Raw genomic sequence first — 12444 nt, 5'->3', positions numbered from 1 at the left:
CGACAGGATGTGCAGGTGTTCGGACCAGCCCCAACACACGTTACACAGGAGGGATGACATTTGCTACATTCGAGAATATCATTCGATTTCTTCTCGTAGCTTCCATACGGGCAATTTTTCACGCATGTATAATTGTACAATTTCTCTCCATCGTTACAGCTCAAACAGTCATTAATGTTTGCATCTTTGCAACTCTTACAACTGCTGCTGCACATGTAGCATTTTCCATTCTTGCCTCTATATTGATCTTCTTTACATGAAGACACGCATCGTCCTTTTAAAAACGATAGTTTCGCAACGCAGCTCGTACATGCAGCTTCACCAGGGCCACTACACGTTTTACACAGTGGATGACATGATTCACAAAATGAGGTCAACGGGTCTTTATACCAACCCTTCCCACATGATTTCTTGCACACGGATCCTTCAAGGCTCCATTGGTCATTTTACACGTGAGACATTCGTTTTCAGTTGGACCCATGCACGTGGCACAAGTTGCATGGCATCTAACACATATACCTTGCCTATGGTCCAATACGTAGCCGGCTGAGCACGTCCTCACGCACGTGTTATGCTGAAGCACGAAAGGTGAGATGCACTCTTCACAAGTAGATGGATCACTTCCTAAATAGTGAAATATGTACTTACAGTTTTAGTAATACACGGCGGATATTCAGATACAGCACAAGGAAATGTAATGAAAATTCCCAGAAAGATTTCATCACTTTATGCATCAAACATAATCAAACTGTCTGGGAGAGGCTGTCATTGGATTTCATCGGAAATGGGTAATGACAAGAAGAAATGGAAAATATAGGAAACCTTCATTCTTGTGATGATTTAAAAGAATATTTCACGATGTTAATAGATATTAGAGTATGCTGAAGTAAAAATTGTAAAATAGTCAGGCGATGTAATTGGCTGTAACTGATCATGTGATGAAAACAGTAAATCTCGAAGTAATTTGAACTCTCACCTTTACTACATCTGTGGCAATAGTTACCACATGGTTCACAACTGTGAGAAGCATTGTTGTGGTAGTAGCGTATCGGACAATGGGAACGACATTGACCCCGGAAAAATACTAGACCAGATTTACACAAAGTGCAGCGACTGCTACTTACACCAACACACGTCAAACATGAATTATGACACGGTAGACAACTTTTAAAATCGTTCGAGAAAAACATTCCAGAAGGACAATGCAACAAACATTGCTGGTTATAAAGTATCAGCGACGACGAACATTGTGTACATGAGGTTGCGGTTCCCGCACAAGATTCACACTTTCTGTTGCAAGGCAAGCAAACTCCAGCCGTAGTGCGATTGTCTGCATAAAAACCCTCTGGACATCGTGAAACACATCTCCCATTATGAAGGAACAAACCATAAATACATTTGGAACATTGCAAAGGGTTGACACAACTCTCACACTCTGATGGACAGTCCTCGCAAAGAGAGGATGAAAGACCTTCGTAGAAGCCTTTTTTGGGACAGTTGAGCGAACACAGAGCGGTTTTGGGGTTTCGGAATTTCACTCCTTTGCATCGGAGACAGTCGTATTTCATCGGGCCAGTACAAGTTAAGCATGATACATGGCAGCGTGAACAATGATCTGTTCTTTTATTTCTTGATGTTAGACCTGCTAACGTTACGTTATAAAATGTGCCGTCATCACACAATGATTTACACGTCCCGTTTACCTTTATGAAACCATCTAAACAAAAAAAAAATGGCAATTTAAATGAAGCCAAATTCATTCATAGCATATAAAGAAAACATATTTACCAGAAAAAGGTCTTCTCATTCGACAAAAAGTCGAATTAAAACGGTTTATACAAAGGTATTCTTACCTACGCAAGATGTACAGTTGGTTTTTTCACCAATGCATTCCTTACACGTCAAGGAGCAGCGTTGACATCGTCCATTATGGTCCACAAACATCCCTTTAGGACACTGCTTAACACAAGTGTTGTTAAAGAACTTGAAACCGTTGATGCAAGTTAAACATTGATTCTGGTTCGCCCCAAAACATGTCAAACATTCAGGTTTGCAAAACTGACACCTGCCAATGAAAATGAAGTTGAAACAATCGCGTTTTAGTTAAATGAAAAGTAAAGAAAAAAATACGTCTGCGTTGATCTGAAGAATATGTATTAGGATAAAACGTATAATGACAAATCTTTTTGGAGCGAGGGAATACTATGGACGGTTATGAAAAGATGACGATAAAAGACGAATAACTTATGAACATCATAAAACAAGGAGAGAATGAATGGATTTTACACTTACATATTATTCATACCAAAAGTTCCGTTTGGACAAACCAAATTACATTTGTTGTTATGGAGATAAGAATAACCAAAGCAGGCAGTACAAATGGTAGGTGAGTCATTACATCGATAACATGACGGATGACAGAATTGACAACGACTTGTGTTGAGCTCTGGGTATGTAGATCTTGGACATGATTCTGCAGGCAGACAAGCACCACGCCAGAGGAACTTTCCTTGGGGACATGCTGTGCATTGGGAAGGATTATCAGGATCACAAGCGCTGCAATTCAATCCACACTGGACGCACGTATCCTCTGATATCCTATGGCTTGATCCTGGAAGATGAAGAAAAATATCGTTTAGAATAGCTATAAGTTTTCTATGAAATAAAGCTTGCGTGATTTGGCTTTGTTCAGTTAACTATGATGAAAGATCACTTGGTAGTATGTGATACATGAGATTCATCCCCAAACTACTTAAAGATATTAAGAATAGCTCTAAGTTTTCAAATGAATATACCTAACGTAATTTACCCCCATTGGCTTTGGCAGTGGCAATCCAAAAAAAGTGGACGCACTAGATGAAGTGTTTAACGAGACCATTTGGTGAAGACATTAAATTAGTGAATGAATGATTTCTAACCAAGTTTTATCGCTCAGTAAAGTGAGTGACGGAATTTTATTGAAAATTTCATCCGGCAATTTTCATTCAAAGATCAACTTAGGTACTTGACGCCATCAGAATGTTCTGCAACACTCTCGGCTCAAAAATAATTTACAACATGCTGCTCACCTGAAGGACAGTAATCTAGACATAAGCCAGTTCCATTATCAGCACGAACCAAGCCGTCTTTGCATGTCGTACAATCGGTCTTTAAAGGTCCTCTACAATATTTACACGAAGAATGGCATTGTAAGCACTGATGACTTTCTCCATAGAAACCGGTCGGACATTGGACCACACACATTCCTCTGTGTAGGTACAGATCTTGCTTTACACTTTCTCGTGTGGCGAGGGTAAAATCGCATTTGGTGCATGACCAAGCTGTGTCGTTATTACAAGAGAGACAAGAAGGATGACATGGCCAACACCTTTCCATGGAGACGAACTCATTCTTCTTACAATTCATGACACATCTAGTGATGAAGGAAAGTCCATTGTATGAACAATATGCGTGAGAATGATAGCTTCAATACACACGTTTCCTCGTGGGTTAAGTCAACAACCACTAATTGGTTTCGTGATGTTAGATTTACATACATGGGAAATGAAAATGCTGTGGCGACAACACGTTGAAATATAAAAAAAATGCCTAGTTTTGTGAAAGACTGGTCACTTTTGCTGAAGTTTATCAATCAACTACTGGAAAAAACTTATTTAAAGTATTTTTTTAACGAAAATGAAAATCCCCACTTACATCGATAATCAAAGCAAAACCTTAACAAATAATGAAGCTAGCAATCAAAATAATCCGATGTCTCATAATACCTATTCATTTCAAGCTTTTGGTATTTCTTGCAAGACGAACAAAGAACAGCTTTCTTGCTGCAAGTCAAACAGTTTGAATTACATCTTTCACAAGTGTGATTATCGCTGATAAACCATCCATCTGGACAGTTTACCACACAACTACCGTCCTTGAGGTACAGTGATGACGTGCACATGATACAATCGTTAGTCCCAGGACCCTGGCATTTTTCACAAGTGTTGGAGCATGGTCGACATTCTTTCGTGACGTTATCTGAATACTCGTGTTCTTCACATCGACTCACACAAACCTGTAAAGACGGCGAAAAAACACGCTGTATTAAGTGAAAGGTTATTTTTACAATGCACGTGAGACAGGCAAGTCTTATAAGCTATCCATCGTTAGCAAATTACGTATGAGCAAGATAAACATGAGCGCATAAATCCCCACAAACGTGGATGATACTGAATTTTGCTTAATCCAATCTTGTTTGCTCTCGGTAGGTAATCGACATGGAATGAAAGTGCAAGTTTCTTACAAAACACATGTAATAACGATCTGTTAATTCAGGTGACCTTGACAAGAAAAGAAAATGCAATAAGACTTACTCCGTTCGATTTAAAGTTAGCACACTCGACACAGTCCCTGGCGCTCGGACCATGACATCCATTTTTGCATTCGCCGGAACAACTTTTATATTTTATATCCGGCGAGTCTTGCGTTCCGTGAAATCGCAGCTGCCAGCTGGTCAAAGTACCAGTGTTCTTAACGTCACCTGTAACATGGTGAAAATAAAAACTCTTGACTTTTAATGAATACTCGAGTTGTGATTGCTATTCTTGTATTATTTATGTTCGATTTACTTCGGTGAAATTCACTTCTTCAATACAAGCTGAAATTCAAACATACTTTGTTTCCGTTCAATGCTGCTGCTTAGCCAGGTTCGTTCAATGACAAATAATAATGTAATGGTTTGTATTAAAAACATTTTTCTGAAGAATACTAACCGACATTTTTTAATTCCAACCTCCACGTTCCTCGCGGATTTTCACCCCAGGAGTGCGTGGACATGAATGCCCAGTCATTAAAACCATCTGTCGAATAATCCATTAATCGCTTTCCAAGTAGCGTGGATTTTGTTCCTGGGGCGAGATGATAGCGATAGTGAGGTCCCCACGTCGTGTAAAGGAAAGCGAAATCACAACCTCCACGTGCTCTAAGTATTGTATAGAGTTTTTGCTTCCCTGGCATCCAACAACATCTTTTTCTACCACTAAACTTCCACTGTGTGGAATGGGTCTAAAGATAAATGAACAATTTCCAGATACAACACATTTGGACCAGCCATGCCAAACTCCTAAAAACTTCTCACCTAAGAAAGATAGACTTAAATTTCTAAAAGTGTTGGCCACAAACCACTAATTTTGTTCACGTCGTCAAACACCCAGCAGCGTGTATCGAGTTCTGAACAAATAAAGTAAAGAACTCCGTCTCCTACCTTGGTTTCATATCTTTTGCCTCCTCGCACTTATGTTTCTCAGGAGCGGTCGGCCATATAATGGCGAGGTCAACCAAAGCTCTGGCATCTAGAAGACCGTAACCAAAGCGATGGCTTATCCTACGACCAACGCCATTTGTCACCCAGTCGTTTGACTTAAGTTTATCAGGTTTTGAGGTTCGCACCACAATGTGTTGCATGTCGCGCCATGTCAATTTGGGACTGGGGAACGAAAAAGAATTTATTTATTATGTATTCAAATTCAGCATAAAAGTTCCCCTGAGATACACAATAACGATAGCTGACTATCTGACGCTACACGCATAAGACAAATTGCTATGAAAAACTATATATGTGAAATGGAAAGTACAAATTGGTTGGTGACATTTAACTCAGAGAAGACTGGTATCAAAGTCGTAGATCAGTACAAATAAAGGGCATTTTTCTTTTGAGTGTCTCGTGGCTTTTAAAACATTAATTGGCAGAGGTTCCTTTGAAATAAGTCTCATTATGTTACATACTTTGCTTCTAAAGCAAGAGCCAATATTCCAGAAGCCAATGGTGCAGAAGCTGATGTTCCAGTATGTTGTGTTGTACATTGGTGATGAAGATCTGTTGTAACCTAAAAATGAGGGCACTTTCTCTCATTTCAGAATTACTTCATTTTCATTACATGTCAAGGCATTTGAATTTTTATCGTCTCTTTCCTTCTCTACAATGTACATAGTTTTCCATTTTCCACTTACTATTTTCCTCATATTCCATCCTCCACTGCTAAAAGTTGATGCCAATGTGGATGCACAATATTCAGAGTACCACGGCGATGTTCCACGCTCTGTAGCTGAACTAATTGAAAGGGTATAAATACTGTTGGTGTAACCATCACAATTGCAGTTGTCTTGTTCACGTCCGCCATTTCCCGATGCCCAAACAAATATGTTACCAAGACCACCACGACCCTAAAAAATTGCATACAATAAAGTTATTAAAATGCAGTGTTATCACTTATCAGTGACTTGCACATGCTAAGAAAATATACATTTTATCAACTTGTGTGTTTCTAACAACAATTTATATTAATACCTTATCAATGCCATTAGAAAAGGCAGCTTTTGCCAATGGACCAGGTCCGTCCACTGTTTTGCCATCATCATCAGGACCCCAACTGGAACTGTAGACATCAATATGTGTTGGTTTGTAACTCAACGAATTGGCTTCAACTACATCTGTCACTTCACCATCCAACATACGAATACCTAGCAATCCATAAACATTTATTTAACATTCAACTTTCTTTTATTAATTGCTTCGTCCATTAAAATCTACAGATTACTTCTAAGTTGTGGTAAAAAGTATCAGCAGACACCTTTCTTCAGCAAAAGAAAAGAAATGAAAGTATATTATTAATTAACGACATTATTACCTCCAACTTTTGCACCATATGCAACACCAATACCACAGATGTTGTTGTCTGCAACTGCCGCAACTTCACCAGCACATCTTGTACCATGTCTGAGAAAAAAACGTTTTAAAGTGAGCTTGTGTATGCTTTCGTTGAAACATCCCGTGACGCATGTTAACACTAGCGTAGCAAACGCGCAAGTTTGGTCGCGCTACGTACATGAAATGTTCAAAGAAGTGGCCGTCTATGAAAATATGAAAATTTAACTTACAACCGGGGTTATTTATTCATACGACACACAAGAACATGTCATGTGTGAATTGTGTTAATTTTATCTCTGCACTACATTGGCTTTGCATGCTTTTAATAACGATCTTATGCAGGCACTTTAGGCCTAGTGGTTGCCATCCATGTTGCAGTACATGTGTCGATGATTTTGCGGTAATTATTTACTTTGCATCTTTTAGTGAGTGGGCCGAGTTTAGTTAACAAATGCTCGATTGTATTGTATAAACGTCAGATAATTGTCCTGGCAAAATTTATCTTCGTAATAAAATATAAATGTTGTCGGGTGGTAAACGACGAGAGCAGATGGAACAATGGTACCATAGAATTTTGCGCGGCACTAGCCCTGACATTCCTTTGATTCTATTTAAATAACCAACATCATTCCAGCAAAAACAATATCAGGCATTATTTCATTTAGGGATTTTAACTGTACCAATAAAGGACCAGCTTTTTTATCATCGCTGTTACTTGTTAAATGGTGCTTCATCACTCTAACTAGCTTCCTATTCAATGCTCCACATCCAAATCGGCATGTTTCTTTGCAAACGCACGTGTTCAGTGATTCCCAAGCCTTAAAAGATGGTTTCTTGAAATTTTTCGTTCTCCAATTGGAGTTTACAGTTTCGCCCAAAACCAGGAGTACGATGACCGTTTCCATTTGATTTAACTTAGCCCTGAGTTTCTTGACTTCTTAGTAGCCAAGGGAAAACTCCTTTGCCATCTTTTGACACCTGCCTAGGTTACATCTTGGGTATTTTATGATTTAGACCAACTTTTGCAGTTGCCTTCACTTCTTGAACTTGCCTTCGCGTCGCCTTATCTATTTTGATGGCATTGTTATGTGGACGATTCCACTGTAGTATGGCGGTTTTAACATAACTTTTTAGTGCTTGAGCAACCAGCAGTAATTGTGGCGCGATGAAGTCTAAGATAGGCACCTCAGTGCTGTAGAAGCAGGGGGCGCTTGGGGAAGGAGCCCCCCTTCTACCTTTGAAATAAGGAAATTTTAAAAGGTCACTATTGACAAAAACATCAAGAGAGCCCCCCATCTGATAAATTTAGTTCTACAGCACTGGCACCTCTCCAATGTTTTTTCTTATGCAACTTAGAAAGAAAAGGAAACTACCAATATAACCATTTTTCCTGACCACCCCCTGCAAATATTTTTGTGTGTTCACTGACTGTAAAAACAATAAATTTCAAAAGAAATGAAGAATGCCAATGATTTCAAATTTACATAGCACGACTAAACTTGAGGGCATACTATATATCAATGCATGTATTCAACCTGTTTTCATTATTATACGTAGCTCTTGGTGATGGATCACTATCATGGCTGTTGTAGTCGTAGCTTGCATCAGGGTCCTGATTGCACAATATTAATGAATAAGAATATATTAACTGTATTAATCATGAGGTAAATTCAATTCATTTTACTCACATAATTGGCCTTTAGATCAGGATGGTCCATCTCGATTCCTTTTATTGAAAAAGAATAGATATTTCCATAAATATAACACAAAATGTACCAGTGCATGCACAGAGCCTGTTTTATTGTGTTTTAATATTGCTGCAAAGGATATTTCTTCTCTACTCAACCATTTTAAATAGAACATAATAAAAATACCATAAAATATGGATATCGTGGATACAATCTAATTTTAAACATTCACATGTGCAATGTTATGTAAAAAAGTGAGTGGTTTTGAAAGACAGAGTATCATCACCCATTTGTGTATGCAGGTCATAATGGTTAGTGCAGTCCCAAGAAAGACTGTTGACGTTAGTGTTGACAGACATTTTGACCTCCTTATTGGTGGTCTATTTCTGAACATCAAGTTCTATGAGTCAAGATCTGAACACAAGGAACCAAAGCCTTTCTCAGGATTGCAATCACCTGGAGAACAATATACACTTAAGCATATTAATATGATGTAATGTTGATCCTTACATACCATCATCCAAGATTGAAACAGAGACACCGCGTCCTATGATATTCAGTTTCTTCCACACGGACAATACATTGTGATCATAGTTCAAATTTTCTCTATTGTGCTATGAATTGATATGGTCATTTATGGTAAAATTGAAATTTCATCTATTATGGTTAAAGTGAAAGAAAATATAGAAAGAAGATGGTTTGCGCAATCCTAATTAGTAAAGTGTATTCTAGTATTTCAAATAACAACAGGTGCCCAATTCTTAATACATATTTATATTTATGTAGCAATCACCTATTAGAATGTTTAAAATGAAAATGTTGCATATATGCCTCACACTATGATTGTAATAAAGGATTTTCACATCCACTCAAACTACAAATATCGAAACAATTAACAGCAAAGAAATTGACCCATGCAAAGATGATAATCACTTTGAAATATGCCCACACAGTCTGCTCGCATAAACAATATAGTTCCGAATATTACGCAACGAGTTATGGTTTTTATGTAGGCAAGAATATCAACCAGATTCAATCCAATTGATAAGCATACATGTCAACATCATGTTTGAGCTTTATGTTTAATTACACTGCATGATCATGAAGTGTAGCCGCATCATTCACCTTAATATTACTTGAATTAATTGAAACATTAAAAAAGTATAACTTATTTTGCATATATATACATACCAAATACCATTGTTGAGGCCATAAAGGATCCGGGTATGAAATATCTCTTTTCACACGCTTCTTCACCACTTGCTGTTCGATCCATTTTACCTAAGCATGTGAAACAACATCGAACGAAGAAAATAGTGAATTGAAGGAAGTAAACTGAGCAAAATGCCATTGAATATGAAACGTCTTTGACGTATCTATGAATTTATAATTTTCCGACAGGAAGACACGACATCAAAATAACTTTCAAACCTTAAACTCTCGCGATAGTTTAAATGTTGGAGCAATAGTCTCACGTTTCATACGTCTTGGATATGCGCGATGTTTAAAATGATAAAACCCTTCGAGAGATCCAACCTAAAGAAAAAGTTCGCCACACACTTTCTTAAGCAAATTTTGCACGAAGTAAATGAGTTATTATCAAACTAAAGTATAAGTTGTGAGAATAAAATACCTGTCCTAAATTTATCATGCCATGTCTTCGAGCTATTTCTTTGACTGTTTCTTCGTCAACCTGCGGTATATGTACAGCCCATGAATTTGTAAAGTGCGCAAAAGCTAAGTTGTCGCTTGAAGTCCCTAAGACATTTATAAGATATAAATAAACGCATATTCGACAAATTACTGCCCATAAAACCATCACAGAATTCGCGTTAATAACTTAAGAATAATTCTTGTCTTTTCTTTATGTCTGAAAAGCATTTAGAATGATATTTGATATGCCGCTTGAGTTAAAAATATCAAATACTTTCCACACGATATCATTGTGTTGATTTCTCAATGTTGCTAACTGACAACACTTAAGTGACGTCACAAACGTTTCCGGCTCACGTTCGTTCATTCATTTCATTTTGGGTGGAGTTTCATCAATGGTGGCGTAAGGATGGGCGGTGAGGATTGACGAACAAAGAAATAAGGTAAACCCGACGAGGAAATAGGAAGTTTGATGATGTTGGGGGGTATTTTTATATTCATGATATACCAGATTAAGGTCCTTTGAAATCCATTGTTTTTTCTGTGGATTGTGACAAGCATGTATGAAGGTCGTTTGGATCAACAGGGAGGAAGTAACAGGGACTTTGTGTTGTGTCGTGAAAATGTAACTCTTGACAGTGGCAGCGGAACATTGATAATTGAGGGGGGGGGCTATATTCATATATGTATATGTTATATTCCGTAAACACTATTGATTTCAATAGAAACTAATAAAGTAAAACATGCATATATGAATAATAGTCCCCCCCCAGTTATCAATGTTCCGCCGTCCTTGACTCTTCATGAAGATCAAATTCACGTAATGATTATGTAAAATCATTGGCGAAGCTAGTGATTTTGGTCATGCTGTGTAGATTTCATTTCATTGACAATCTTTTCTTTAATGAGAAATCTATTTTTAAAGTCCATGAAAACTGTAATATTAACCAAACTTGCTGGCTGGCCACACCGATTGATTAAGTTATGGAGAAAAATTAAGCCCTAAACTTGTTGCTTGAGTATATTAAGCTTCAGTGGCCACTGAATCACCCATACATGCTTTGCGTAACGAGTACCGTTAATTGTTTCTCGTTGCCATGTTCGTTTTGATAGTAAGTTTCGTCATGATTACCAAATTCGTGCATTTGTCTGTCTGGTAATTCCTAATTCCTCTAATGGCTAGTTTTTATTGCATTCCTTTGGAAACATGTGTTTATAGATGTTGATTGTTCAGCTTAGTAGTGTCCAGAGAACGCCGGACTGTTTATGGTAGTGTTGACTGACGTTTCCAGGGGGTGTAGGAAGATTGATAATTGTTGGGGGGGAGTAATATTCATTTATTCATGTCGAAATAGCAAATTGCTTGATGTAATGATGAGACATAACAATTATAAAAACTCACAATTATCTTGTCAATCATAGGCCATTTGCTCTGGTATAGTGGTTACAGTTCTCGTCATCTCCTGACATTCCTGTTTGAATTCCGTTCCGTTTCAAACCGTGCAAGTGAGCGTCTGCTAGAAAAGGGATGATTGTGGATGATGGTGGATAATTGTCAGGCGACTGTGAGATAGTCATTTGAAGGACTTTTTTTAGATGAATCATTTTTGTTGAAAAATTTGGCAAAACTCTTTTTCTAAACTTTCTTTCGTGCATGTTAATTGTACACAAAAATATCAAATGGAAATACCATGATCAAAAATCTTGGTCGCCATTATTCAAAGAATGATACAATTTTGTGTAAGTTTAATTTTTATAGTCTGATTTCTTATTTTAAATTTTAGATTTCTCAAAGGTTTCTGATGTTTTTTTCTGTTTAGTGTTTAAAGACGTCCACGAGCAACTAAAATTTCGCAGTTTTCAATGAAATTTGCAAACTTTCAAAAACTGATCATTAGGTTCTTCGACGCATTGTAAAGCCTTATCTGGATTTTTGCAAAAAATTACCGCTAGACAAAACAACCATAAGCAGGAAGCAACATGTAGAAAAAAATTACGCCTCCTGCAAGAAGTCGTGAAAAGTCATACTTTATACCATGAAAAGATACTTTATATCATGAAATGTATTTACAAAGAGTTTGTGAAATCTTTTTGTGGCATCATTTCGTCTTATTTTTCTTCACTAGATTGCTCCCATTCTTTTCTTGCATTAGCTATTTCATTTTATTTTCTTCACTAGAATGCTCTCATTTGTTTCTTGCATTATTTCATTTAATTTATTTTTTTTTCACAAGATTGCTGTCATTTTTTCATGCATTGTTTCATCTTATTTTTCGTCACAAGGTTGCTTTGTCATCTTTTGTTATGCAACATTACATGTTATTTTTTTTGTTCAGTGGGTAACTGTCTTTGAGTTGCTCGCTTTACTTTTTTGTATCTTGATATTTTCTCTCTGATTGCTATATCTGATCTGACGCC

General features: G+C 37.3%; 1 protein-coding gene across 1 annotated transcript; it reads right to left on the bottom strand.

Annotated features, from left to right (window-relative positions):
* Window positions 1-353: 353 nt before the first annotated feature.
* LOC124459458 (proprotein convertase subtilisin/kexin type 6-like) lies at window positions 354-10343 on the bottom strand. The gene is given in 20 exon segments (XM_047008913.1): window positions 354-624; window positions 977-1717; window positions 1854-2065; window positions 2293-2611; window positions 3069-3412; window positions 3765-4054; window positions 4353-4519; window positions 4752-4889; window positions 4892-5043; window positions 5243-5464; window positions 5764-5864; window positions 5989-6201; window positions 6326-6498; window positions 6666-6754; window positions 8221-8297; window positions 8374-8411; window positions 8888-8987; window positions 9565-9654; window positions 9805-9909; window positions 10007-10343. Coding segments are annotated over 20 exon segments (4008 nt in total). The 5' UTR covers window positions 10193-10343; the 3' UTR covers window positions 354-373.
* Between the last annotated feature and the right edge of the window lie 2101 nt (window positions 10344-12444).

This window comes from Xenia sp. Carnegie-2017, unplaced genomic scaffold (genome assembly GCF_021976095.1).
Source record: "Xenia sp. Carnegie-2017 unplaced genomic scaffold, XeniaSp_v1 HiC_scaffold_13, whole genome shotgun sequence".
Classification (NCBI taxonomy): Eukaryota; Metazoa; Cnidaria; class Anthozoa; order Malacalcyonacea; family Xeniidae; genus Xenia; species Xenia sp. Carnegie-2017.
This window is presented reverse-complemented; position numbering and strand designations above follow the sequence as displayed.